General features: G+C 46.5%; 1 protein-coding gene across 1 annotated transcript in view; it reads right to left on the bottom strand.

Annotated features, from left to right (window-relative positions):
* Window positions 1–2,392, bottom strand: part of LOC129382158 (endothelin-converting enzyme-like 1) — a 46,869-nt gene extending 44,477 nt beyond the window's left edge. The window contains exon 1 of the mRNA XM_055065659.1: window positions 2,294–2,392. Within this exon, the coding sequence (XP_054921634.1) occupies window positions 2,294–2,383 (90 nt within the window). The 5' untranslated portion in view covers window positions 2,384–2,392. The remainder of the gene's footprint in view (window positions 1–2,293) is intronic.
* Window positions 2,393–12,889: the final 10,497 nt, after the last annotated feature.

Below are 12,889 nucleotides of genomic sequence, written 5' to 3'. Positions count from 1 at the left end.
AAGGGAGACGTCAAGGAACTGAAAAATTATGGGCCCATTAGCTTACTCCCAGTATGATATCAAATATTTACCGAACTAATCTCCAACAGAATAAGGGCAACAGTGGACCAAGGGAACAGGCTGGGTTCAGGAAGGAATACTCTGCAATGGATCACATTCATGTCATCAATCAGGCAATCGAGAAATTCGCAGAGTACAATCAGCCTCTCTATATGGCTTTCATAAATTTACGAAAACGCATTTGATTCACTCGAGATACCAGCAGTCATACAGGCATTACGTAAGCAAGGAGTGCGGGATGCCTACGTAAATATCTTGGAAGATATCTATATAGATTCCACAGATACCTTAAAGCTCCAGAAGAAAAGTAGGAAGATACCTGTAAAAAAAAACTCAGACAAGGAGACACAATCTCTCCAATGCTATTCACCACGTGCTTGGAAGAAGTATTCAAGCTATTAAACTGGGAAGGCTTTGGAGTAAAGACCAACGGCGAATATCTCAGCAACCTTAGATTTGCAGATGACATTGTCCTGTTCAGCAACACTGGGGGCGAGTTACAACGAATGATTGAGGACCTTAACAGAGAGAGTATAAGATGGGGGTTGAAGGTTGATATGCAGAAGACAAAGATAATGAATAATACCCGGACAAGAGAACAAGTGTTCAGAATCGCCAGTCAGCCTCCAGAGTGTGTGAAGGAGTACGTTTACCTAGGTTAATTACTCACAGGGGAGACTGATAATCAGAAGGAAACTTACAGAAGAATAAGAATGGGCTGGAGCGCATTCGGAAGGCATTGTCAAATCCTGACTGGAAGCTTACCTAGCATTCGGTATGTCTTTTTCATGTACCTGTCTGTGTCTTTTTTTAGGGGCTAGTGCAATGCCCCTTATTCTAATAACCACCAACTAGCCCAGTTTTCTGCCTTAAAATCTTACCACTATTATTGAAAAGAAGGTGTACAATCAATTCATTCAACCGGTGCTCACATATGGGGCAGAAACTTGGAGACTTACAAAGAAGCTCGAAGAGAAGTTAACGACCGCGCAAAGAGCGATGGAACGAAGAATGTTAGGCATAACGTTAAGGGACAGCAAGAGAGCGGTGTGGATCAGAGAGCAAACAGGGATAGCCGATATTCTAGTTGACATTTAGAGAAAGAAATGGAGCTGGGCAAGTCATGTAATGCGTAGGTTAGATAACCGGTAGACCATTAGGGTTACAGAATGGGTGCCAAGAGAAGGGAAGCGCAGTCGAGGACGGCAGAAGGATTGGTGGGGTGATGAAAATAAGAAATTCGCAGGCGCTAGCTGGAATCGGTTGGCGCAGGAGAAGGGTAATTGCAGATCGCAGGGAGAGGCCTTCGTCTTGAAGTGGACATAAAATAAGCTGATGATGATGATGATGATGATGATTCATCGTCACTACAACGGGACAATATCGTGTACCTCTGTCATTGTGTCAAGTCCTCCATATTACAAGCTATGGCCGATGCGTAAATGACTGTGCAAGGGGACGTGCGCTAGTAGTGCGAATCGAAAGGGTGCGAACTCGCACGCGCATTGTGTTTCCTGCAGATGTGAGCCGTGCTTCTCAGATATAGAGATTTTTGGGGAAAGCAATAAAAAAATTGCGAGGAATCTTTTAAAACCTTATCACACAAAGAAAATGGAGATATATGTAACCGTGTATCGGCGAGGAAGCGTTATTAAAATTTGTGGCATGAAAATCGGAAAAACATTATCTGTTTCCTAATGCGGTTCAGCGCATGTCCTTGAGATTGTGTGCGCAATACATACAAGCAAGTTTCGAGGTCTAATAATACATTTGGCAGTGACGCTCGTCCTGTGTACTTCGTGTGCGTGTGTCTAAATTTGCGTCCCTTCCCTAATTATTGTCAGTTCTTGCAAGTGAGTTGGGTTGTGGACTTCTTCGCCCATAGACGCGGCGTACCGAGGTTTCCGAGCCTGCGAGAAAGAATTATGCGGTTTACGTGCCAAAACCACGACCTCATTATGAGGCTCGCCGTAGTGGAGGACTCCGGAATAATTTGGACCACCTGGGGTACTTTCTTTAAAGTGCACCTAAACCTAAGTACACGCGTGTTTTCGCATTTCGCCTCCATTGAAATGCGGCCGCCATGGCCCCGACCTTGTATGAAAGCGCGCTCTGTACATCGCTGCAACTTTCGTCTTATTGTCCAGTAAGTGTAAGGTGTAATTAGTTGAGCTTGTTTAATTAATTGGCTTCTATTCGAACCGCACGACCACATCAATATCGCACGAAATACCTTGGCGAAGTAGAGGAAGAAGAGCTGGTTCTGAGAGAAGCGGACCCGGGGCAACGAGCTGAACTCAGACTCGCCCTCGTAGCGGGCCATGAACGTGCGGTATGCCTGCGCAAGGGACGGATGGGCACTGCTGTAAAGTGACACATTTGAAAGTATGTTGGCCGTTTGCAACAAGCGAATGTTGCTTTCAACTTGTGTGATCAATGTGAGTCACAAATGGGGAAATGCTATAGACGCAAAGCGTTATACTATTTGTGTAGTGTCGTAGGATTTTAAGTGGCTATCTGTATTGAAGGAAGAAACTATGTGCGTAACTAAAACGCCAGCCTTATGCTGCGTAAGTTCACTGACGAAGTTAAAAAAAAACATATACAGGGGCTATTAAGCAGCGGAGGCGACCATCTGGGGTCTTAAACGCGCGCGCAAGAAAAAACATGATAAAGAAAAAGAAACTTGGGCTCCAATCCACGCTGTGAAGGTGGTTGGACAGCGAAGCCGTAAACAACACCTATCTAAAACCAATACCCATTGCGACGTGGCTTGAAAGTACTCACATGGCGACATTCTCAAGCAATTTACCTAATTACTAGCCAAGGACGTTTCAACGACCTTAGACTTGGTTTGCTTCGCTACTGCGTGCACTTACAAAGAGTCGATCAGAGACAGGCGAAATACACTTAACCTGAAACCTCAGTCGATCACACACGGAGCAACTATATCTAAATTCTGTGCCAATAAATTTCTTCTTAAATTTAGAAATTGCCCCATTGAAACGATTGATTACATTGTACCTTCGTCGCTTGGCCGCGTTTTCGGCTTCACAACATTAATCATCAGCCTGCCGCGCTGGGCGCTGGGCGTCCTACACACGATGTGCATCCGTGGCACGACCATGACGCCGTTGGTCACATTGTTGTCTCTGTTCTCTTCGCCGCTCCTCATATGGGCGCTGCCCTTCAGGAGTCCTCACTATACGTGGCCTTCCCATAGCACTGTCATGCCTTACTAGGCGGGCCCTATATATATATATATATATATATATATATATATATAATGTAGGGACGTCACGTTCTGTGTTAGAAACTGAGCTGTCAAAACTTGCACTTTAGTTTACATTTTATATGGGCATTGAAGTCACGGCTCCTGTTATACGGGGGTCGTTATCAATCATTCTGTGCTTCCCTTTGCTAACGACCACCTTCTGTCAAGCATCATGGTGCCAGCAGACATGTTCTATGCTTTGTTTTATCGAAGCGACCTATGTGGTATTGTTACGATCGGCCGGTGGGGGTAGTGACCTTCCAGCCTCTCCTGCGCCGCTGTGACGACTCGCTTCGTGAACCCAACAATGCGTCACCCTCGGACGTGCTAGCAGCGCCAGCAAGGCGAGGCACGTTTGGCGGACCGAGTATTACAGAAAGAACAGCGTTTAAATACATTCAAGACTTGATGTTCGGCGGTTTCTACTCTTCGGCCGGCCACGCAGGAAGGGTCTGGAAACTTCTGAGGTCTGAGTGGCAACGACACGCCTTTTTATACAGAGAATGCCTATGGAACAGTATGGAACCCCGCTGCGCGACAGCAAACTTGATGCAGTACTCCTGCCTGATCCACCGGACGACGGACTTCCTATGGCAACAAACCCTACCAAGGCTTCGTGCGTGTCTATCACCGAGGCCGCCCGGGAAGCACAGCTATGTACACACTGTCGGAGATGTCGTTCTACCTGACGATGTGTGCAGTGTCCTGTCCCAAGGGCCAAAGTTTTCAGTCGAACCTAAGAAGTGGGAAACTGAGCTACTCGCCATGGTGAGAAAGATTAGTGATAATGCTACGGACTCTTTGTGTGACCGATGTATCTCGGACGGTGTCGATGTCATTAGGCAGCCCACACAACGGGGTAGTGAATTCGTAATTTCTAAGGCGGTCGCTTACCTACGGATTAATTAGTTGTGTCTAGTTCCTGCGGATAAAGAAGGCGGCTTTTCTGCACTCCCTGCTAAGGCATACAGGTCAAAAGCTTCCGAGGCAATTAACGCAAATTTCACGAGGAATGACAACGTTTCACTTGCTAAGGTAAAAAAAACGGAACTACGCTTGTGCCAGGAACTTAAAATGGATGCACTAGCTCGCTCTATTGATAAGAATGACGGTTTGTCTCTCACAATGTTTTTTAGCGCTAAGACCGACAAAGTTCGTTGTCCGATTCGTGTTATAGTGTCTGAGAAAGGCAGCTGGCAGAGGGCGATTTCCAGCTTTCTACTAGCTAAGCTAAACATTGTCACTGTCGGCGACCCTTTTTTTTTAATTACCGACTCGGACCACGTGATTAGGTTCCTTAAGGGCAACCTTAAAAAAGGCCTCAGATGTTCTTCTGTTGACATTAGAGACTTATTCTACTCCCTCTAATATAACTGGGAATTAATGGTCTGCAATGAAAATGCAAGTGCATGGAACTGTGCGCTTTTCATGGTCTTGTTGACACTGCCTTTATTGCTCTGTATAAAAGGCTCAGAAAGATAATAGACACGCAGTTGTTAATCAGCGCAGTGTGTATGTGGTTTCTCCTTTGGGTCCAGTCTTGAAGCGCTGTTATTTCTGTGACAATGAACCAACTAGCCCGACAGTCAATCCTTGCAGGAGCGAGTATTGTTTACTGATTCGCTGTCGTCTTCACGGACCAATTTGAGCAAGAAAGAAACTCCTGGGAAAGGGTGTTCTAAGCGTTCCCTCACGGACCACGGTAATTGCCACCAGCAGGGGTGTAACCTGGGAGGGGGGGGGGATCCTAAATTTTTTCGTGCTGTCAGGCACCGCCGACCAAAACAACCCCCGGCGCCGGAAATCATTCTGGATTTTGTGTAGAATGTATTTTTCACGTTCGAAAAGTCATTCCGGCGTGAAGATTGTGAACTCGGGCTGGATTTCGTGGCAACGCCCATGCACCTGGAGCCACATAACGCAAAGAGTCCCATCCGAGCACAAAGTTTCCAGGCCGTTTTGATGGCGAGCGGGCTCGTCGCGGCATCTCGCGGATGCCACGGAATCTACGGAGAGCATGGATTTCAATTCCGAAACTTTATGGGTATAAAGATCACATAAACTTTTGATGCGAAAGGTGCATTGACCTTTCCAAAGTAGTGCTTTGGATTTTCAATTCCGGATCTTAGTGGGTATAATGTTCTCATAAACATTTGACGCCAAAGATGCATTGACTTTAGAAAAGTCAATGCAAAAGTCGTACATTGAACCATACAACGAGAAAAGCCGAATCAACGCATCGTCAGACAAGTTGACAAAGCACGCAGCGACGTCCGATGAGACGAAGCGTTGTGATGGTTCATTTGGGCCGTTATGTCACAGAAAAAAATATCAACATTTTTTCACCTGCGCCAAAGTATCCACGTCGAGGCAATAGATAAAGCCAGCAAAGGTAACTACGTTCTTATTTATTTTTTGTACTTTAACTTTTATTCGCGAGGACACATTGAGGCTCATCAATTTTCTTGTTCTCTCTAACCGCGGGCTGCCAGAGCCAGCAAGAGGTCATGCGTTTTTCACATGTTGCCCTGACAAACGCGCGGCGCACTTCGGTGCACGTTCGTTTTTCTCTGACCGAGTGGATTTTGGCCTCACAGAGTTTTAACCGCTTTCTGGCTAGCCGACGAGAAAAAGAAGCAATGGTCCCTCACCGCCATCACTGTGGGCCTTAGGATTATGTGATCTGTGATTGCGCAACACGTTTCTTTGCCTTGTTTGACGCATTATACAGGGTGTTTCAGCGAACTTCAGCCAGAGTTTAAAAATATGCCGATGCACTTTGAGACGACGCGACCAAATGCATGTTGCTCCCTTCTGTATCCAGTGTGTCACGCCATTTTTGTATGTTGTTTGGTTAGATAATTAGCCAAGATTGATTAACCAATTTCTGAAGCAACGAATCAAAGAAAAAAATTCCAATGAGAAAGATGCAGAGCGGTTTGCAAAACGTTCGAATAAACACTTTCTGTCTTTCTATCTATCAGGTATTAGTGTTTTTCAGCTTGCTGCGGATGCCCGTGAAATAATAAAGAAAAACACGACGTGACATGCCCGCTTGCGCGTCATGATTGCGCTGCTCCCAAGCGTTCTGCGCACAAACAGCCGTAGGTGCGCTGCCGTTTAAAAAGCGACAGGGCCGCGACGCAAGCGTTGGTTGTTCAATTTAAGCTAGCAACCGTAATCGCTTGCGCTGCGTAAAGCGACTGACGGACGTGGTGGTGGTGGTAGTTCCAGACAGCGATAAACAGACTATCGTGCAACGGCTGTTAGAGCGCGAGCGATTTCGTGATCCCTTTTTCCAACGAGGAAAAAGCAGACATGGTCCTTGTTTTACGAGAGCTGCAAGCGGATAGAGACGGCAGGCTGCAAGAATATATCGAAGCTGGCACCCGGGTACGCGACCGAGCCGGATGGCAATATTCAACACCTGCGAGTCGCTGAAGCAAACCAAAAGCTTCACAAGAAAGAGGCAGAGAGCTTCAGTCATAAATAATGAGGTTCACTCCAACGTCTTGTCTTTCAAGGCGGCTAATCCACCCGCTAGCAGGCGCAGCGTGGCGCACAGCTTGGTGTGTCCAACTCAACTACCTGTAGGATATTGAAAACAGCTGCACTGCACGCCTATCATCTGCAGTTGCATCAATGCCTGGGATCCCCAAAAGAGACTCGACTTTGCGAATACGATTTCGATTCAGGAGGAGCAGGATTCCACCGAGGTACTCTGGACTGACGAGGCGAACTGTTCCCGAAATTGCCAAGTAAATATCCACAACGCACACTAATGGAGTGAGCGAAATCCCCACGGGCTAGGAAGACCCCGCCACCAATATAAGTGGTCATTTAGCGTTTGGTGCGGACTATATGACAATGCAGTCATTGGCCCAGTGTTTTTTAACAACACTCTGACCGGCAATCGGTATGCAAGTCAGCTCCTCACAGTAGCCGGTTGAAGACTTTCGCTGCACCATGCCACTAGCCTGGCTTGACACAATGTGGTATCAGCGTGACGGGGCCCCAGTTCACAGCTGCAGTCAAGCACGATCATGGCTTGAGGTTACCTTTCCAGAGCAATGGATAGGGAGAAACGGGCCTGTCCTGTGGCCGGCAAGGTTACCCGACCTCAACCCTCTTGGCTTTTTCTTGTGGGGACATATTAAGGATCACGTATATACGACGGAAACGACGATTCCAGAAGCCTTGCAGGAGAAGATAATTGAAGTCTGCCACAGCATTTCACCTACGGTGCTCAAGACAAAGACAGCAAGCCTTCTCAGAAGATCCCAGTGTTGTATCGCTACAGAAGGTGACCTCTTCGACCACTTTCTAGGAAAGCGCATGAAAAATAAAAGTAAATTCAGTGAAAGACGGTGTCTGGACATTTAAGATGCTCTTATTCTACTATTTTCAGCTTCTGAAAACTGAGCTTTTTTTATTTAGGGTTGTTCAATTTCCTTACAGCTATCACGAAATGACGGACTTGTTGCTTCCGGAAGCACAAGCGATAACCGCTGCATTTGCTTATCGCTGTAATGAACTGTCGCGAGGGGAGCCCATCGCTGGCGTAAATGGCACAGTCAACGCCAACATCGCTGCCCGATCGCCTTTTAAGCGGCAGCACGCCTATGGCTGCTTGTGCGCGGAACATTTGGGAGAAGTGCAATCACGACGTGTAAGCGGGCATCTCACATGGTGTTCTGTATTTCGCGAGCACCATCAGTAAGCTGAAAGACACTAATACTTACTGGGTATAAAGACAGAAATTGCTCATTCGAACGTTTTGCAAACCGCTCTGCAACCTTCTAATTTGAAGTTTTTTCCTAGCTTCGTTACTTCAGAAGTTGGTTAATTATACTTGACTAAAAAGCTAATTAAGCATGAATAAAAAATATAGCGTGACGCACTGCATACAAAAGCAAGCAAGGTGCATTTGGTCGCCCCGTCTTAGAGTGAGTGCATCGGCATATTTTTAAACTCTGGCTAAAGTTAGCTGAGACACCCTGTATACAGTTACTGAGTACTGTATACAGTAGATCTATTGGAGAAGTATATTTTAATATCTTGTTGCGAGGTTTTGTGGATACCTGTAGTGAACTTTGTTTTCAGTGACACTTTTTTTGCCCTTTATCAAGCTTTATCCTCACATTTGTGTATTCCAATGTATCTTCGCATTTCTCATGTATATCTTGCAGAACTCCTTATATTTATATTTGATTTTTGTTGCGACTATAATTTCCGTGAAATTACGATACACGACTGGTGACAACTGCTCCTGCGCAATACATTGAAACGAAGGACAGCGTCAATGAGATTTTTCCCTGGCCGTTCTATATGTAAAAAAAAGTAAACAAGGTTCTTGAATGACAAAGTTTCATTAAAATCTTTGTCCTTAACTCGTCCATTTCACGGCCTTTACATTTATCATATCAGCAGCGTGCACTGCTTTGCTGATTTCGAACTGATATAGTTCTACTGTTCGTGCGATATTTTCTTTACTTAATAAATAGATAAAAAAACGTGGAAGCATTGATATTAGTTAATGGCAGAATTTTTGGGACATACGAATATATTCTTTAATGAAGAAATATATATTTAACTTGTCTTGACAGTGCGTAGCGTCAAAGAATTCAATTGCAGCATCTTTGGCAATGGCAATGCAGTTATTACGCATGTATTTGATCCCTCGACAAATGCTGTAAGGAGCAGGCCGAGCTCCAACTTTTGAACCCCGTTTGGTGCCGACTGAAAAGGTGGGACTTGCTAGATCTTTATTAAGAAGGGACGATGAAAGCGGTCAGCCAAGGTGTGTGTCGGAGTACATTGATGTGTGCGCCAAGGCTAAAACTAAGGGCGGTAAAGCCCATCCGTTGGATACGACTGTGGACTGTCTAGTTAACAATAGGTTGAGGTTAAGGTCGCTGTATAAATGCTCTTTTATGGTGGTTTACCAGGAAAAGGCAAGTTTGGCTATTCGTAAGTACTTTAAAGAAGTGAAAGACGATGAAGCCAAAGTGAAGGAAAAGGCAGTGGCGCTTCTTGATGCTTTCAGCCTACAAGGCCTTCACAAGCCTGATGAGAAAGCGAAAGAGGGACAGTTGAAGGTTTTCTTCTCTGTGAAGAGCCACAGACAGGGAGATACCGTTCCAGGTCATCGTGGCTGAAAGGAACACTTGGTAAAGCGAAGTTTCACGTATTTACAAGGCCACCTTGCCTCTGTTACGTTTCGCCTACGACGCGCGGTATAGCCGGCGCGGATGCAACGGACGCCGGGGCTTCATTCAAAGCGGCGGACATTTTGGCCCGTTCAACGCTGCCGTAACGCCTCCTGCCAAGCGCGTCCAGACATGTTTCAATGCCACGTGTATTCGTGTGTGCGTGTGTGTGTGTGTGTGTGCATATTGGTGCCCACGCTTGTCAAAGCGCGGCAGCCGGGGAGAGGAGCTCCCCAAGTGTGAAGCGAGGAGGTCTGACCGGCGCCGGCCCGGCGGATGCGTCATTACACTCGTCTCAACCTGTCTCTCAGCGTGTCCGTGCCCCGTCACGTGCGCCTCTGACGAGACGTTCCTTCTTGCCCGCGAATGCGGGAGTATAAAAGCAGCTGCCCCGGACGCCGAGGGAGGCTCCGATTTCTTCCGTTGAGTTACGTGCTCTCCCGTCTCTCCACTTCGGTCGACCTGACCGCCCGCTCTTTTGCGATGCTAGAATAAACAAGTTGTTCTGTTACCAGTCGACTCATGCTTTGCCAGGACCTTCGGATGCTTCCAGTTGTGCCCCAGGCCGCCAGGCCAACGCTACCCTTGGGGCTTGCGACCCATTTGCAACAACGGGTGTCAGCGCTGAGATTCCAACAACTGGTGGCAGCGGTGGGATTGCAACAACTGGTGGCAGCGGTGGGATCGCGACAACGGAGGCCAGCACCTTCGGTGCTTCTAGTTGTGCGCCAGGCCGCCAGGCCAACGCTACCCTTTGGGCTTGCGACCCAGATGCAACAACTCGTGCCAGCGGTGCGATTGCAACACCTCGCTTAATCTGGTCGATCCCCTGGTCTTCCTGAATTCTGATAGCGTTGTTGAATACCTCTCGTCGAATAATCCAGGAAGGTGTGCCGCTTTTAGTGTGGACGTAGAGGATTTTTTTTATTCTATGCCTCACAAACAACTAATGAGCAGTGTCAAGGCATGCATTACCGAGCAGAATGATGAAATGCTGTTTGTCTAAAAATGTAGTGTTACTAGGAGTGCAGATTTTTGGGATAGTTGGTTCGTTGCATCAATTGAAGTCATGGCGCTGGATTGACAGAGACATGACAGACGACAGGATGTGCGCCATGTCGCACGTCCGTACGTCCTGTCGCACGTGCGGACGTGCGACAGGAGTTTTACTGTTGAAACTTTCCTTGAACTTTTGACATGTTACCTGACGTTGACAATGATTGGATGAAATGACTTGCTTTTAATGCAGAAGGCTGGTATCTGTACCGGATCCAGAATGGCTCCCGCCCTGAGCAGCATTTTTTTGGCGCCGATAGATGTGGCATTAGACCGGCGTCTTTGTGGGATGGCCATCAAGACGTTCAATGATGATTTTTTAGTTCTAATTGACAGATACGACGATACCAACTAGGTGCACGAAATAATAGGTCTTTTCAAAGAGCTTGGTCAGGGTTTGAGGTTTACCTCGGAGCAACGAAAAGACGATAAACTACAATATTTATTTAAATACTCTCAATGCCATTGCGGCGTTACAGAGAGGAGTGGTTGTACATGTTCAAAAATACCTTGACCTTAGACTACGTTTTTTAGACGACGATGTCTCTTCGGAAAATTTCCCCGTTCGGCCAAGCCCCTGTTGAACTTCCAGTTCAGGTCATTATAAAGTAGTCAAAAATACAATTTACATCTTCGTACTTCGAGCTGCCCTGGCAAATACATGTGGGCATGCATTGGGTGATGCCTTCGCACGTCAGGTAGTTAGGATGGAAGAAGCTGGGTACCCGGGTAGCTTAAGAACGGGCAGTTGTGAGAAGTCGAGTACGTGGGCAAAAAACTCGAAGAGGCAGGAGGCCGAAGGAAAAAGCAGGAAGAAGAATGTGGTAGTTATATCCTATGCACAGCGCTTGTCCCATGGTCTGAAGAACGTTGCAGGTCATTATGGGGTGCAAGTTGTCTTTACGGCTCTTAGAAAATTGAGTGCTATTTGGCCGGCTGTCGAAATGCGAGAAAGTGGAGCAGAATGTGATTGTAATGTATGGTGCAAAGTGGATCAGGTTAATAAGTATGTGGGCTGCACTACCAATGTAGTCTATTTTCTCCCTCTCAAGTGTGCGGGAGTGCACATAGTGCAAACCGGCCGGCGTATCAATGTAAGACTTACGGAGCATGAATTGTCATTGGACAAGCATCATTATGCGCATGTGTCTTCCCATTGCCGGCAATGTAAGTGTAAGCGCCTCCTCAAAGATACAATTATTTGTTTAAGCATACTGATGTATCCACCAGATTAGTCGAGGAAGCAGCCCACATTGTGCGAGATGGGGCGTCGTGCATTAGCGAGCCTTCGATCGAGCTTTCTCAGCAGAAATTAATTTACCTAGATAGCTCGATACGGAAACAGATGCTCTGTATCACCGTGGCCTTGTTGAGCGTTCCTCGATTGACCATGTGATCGCTTGTGTCGCTTATATTCCTGATGTGCGTCTGAGTAAACTTAGTCGTGAGTCAGCGCTCCTACTGTGTCCTTTCACGCCGTGGTCGATTTGTTCGCGCTGTTACCATTATGAATGTATACCAGTCGCCAAACTTTCCACTTCAGTGTGTTTTCCTGGTTATGTTTAGCGAGCAGGACCAAGGCAGTAAAGCAGCAGTCATGGATTTGAGGAGACTGATGAGAGACGAACTGTTGATTGTCGGTGAGGAACTGGGCCTAGAAGTACGCAAGGAAATGATAAAATCTCAAAATATTAAAGCTGATTTCTGAACAGGCCAGTGAGGAGAACATTGGAATTGGGTTAGAACTTTTTTGGAAAAGAGAGAAGCGGGACATAGAGAGAGAAAAGAACAGGACCGAAGAACACGAGGGACATCGCGAGTTAAGAAAACTTCAACATGACCTTGAAAGTAAACGTTTCATGTTTTCTCGACCGAGTGAATGGGCTCTGGAACGATCAAGTGAGGCAGAATCATACCGCATGATCAGGCTGTTCAAGCCATTTGAAATTGGGAACGAGAAAGGGATGTGCCTAGGAAATTTTGAAAGGACTTGCGAGATGATGAACTTTGCTCCAATTACATGACCACAGTGGTTGCTGCCTATGTTGCCGGGTGAAGCCGCTGATGTAATCCCCACTCAGTGCTCAAGATGCATATGATTATGCGAAGGTTAAAGCTAGCCTTTTGAACAAGTACCGCCTTTCACCCGAAGCTTTTCTGCAAAGGTTTCGAAGCACGGGCAAGAAGGACAGCGAGGGATATCAGGAGTTTGCATATGGCTTAAAGGCAAACCTAGTCGAGTGGTTGAAAAGCGCGGAAGCATACGAGAGCAGAGACATGACTATTGAAT

Source organism: Dermacentor andersoni, chromosome 3 (assembly GCF_023375885.2).
Source record: "Dermacentor andersoni chromosome 3, qqDerAnde1_hic_scaffold, whole genome shotgun sequence".
NCBI classification, from domain to species: domain Eukaryota; kingdom Metazoa; phylum Arthropoda; class Arachnida; order Ixodida; family Ixodidae; genus Dermacentor; species Dermacentor andersoni.
The sequence above is the reverse complement of the archived record's forward strand: the minus strand, read 5'-3'. Positions and strand labels throughout refer to the sequence as shown.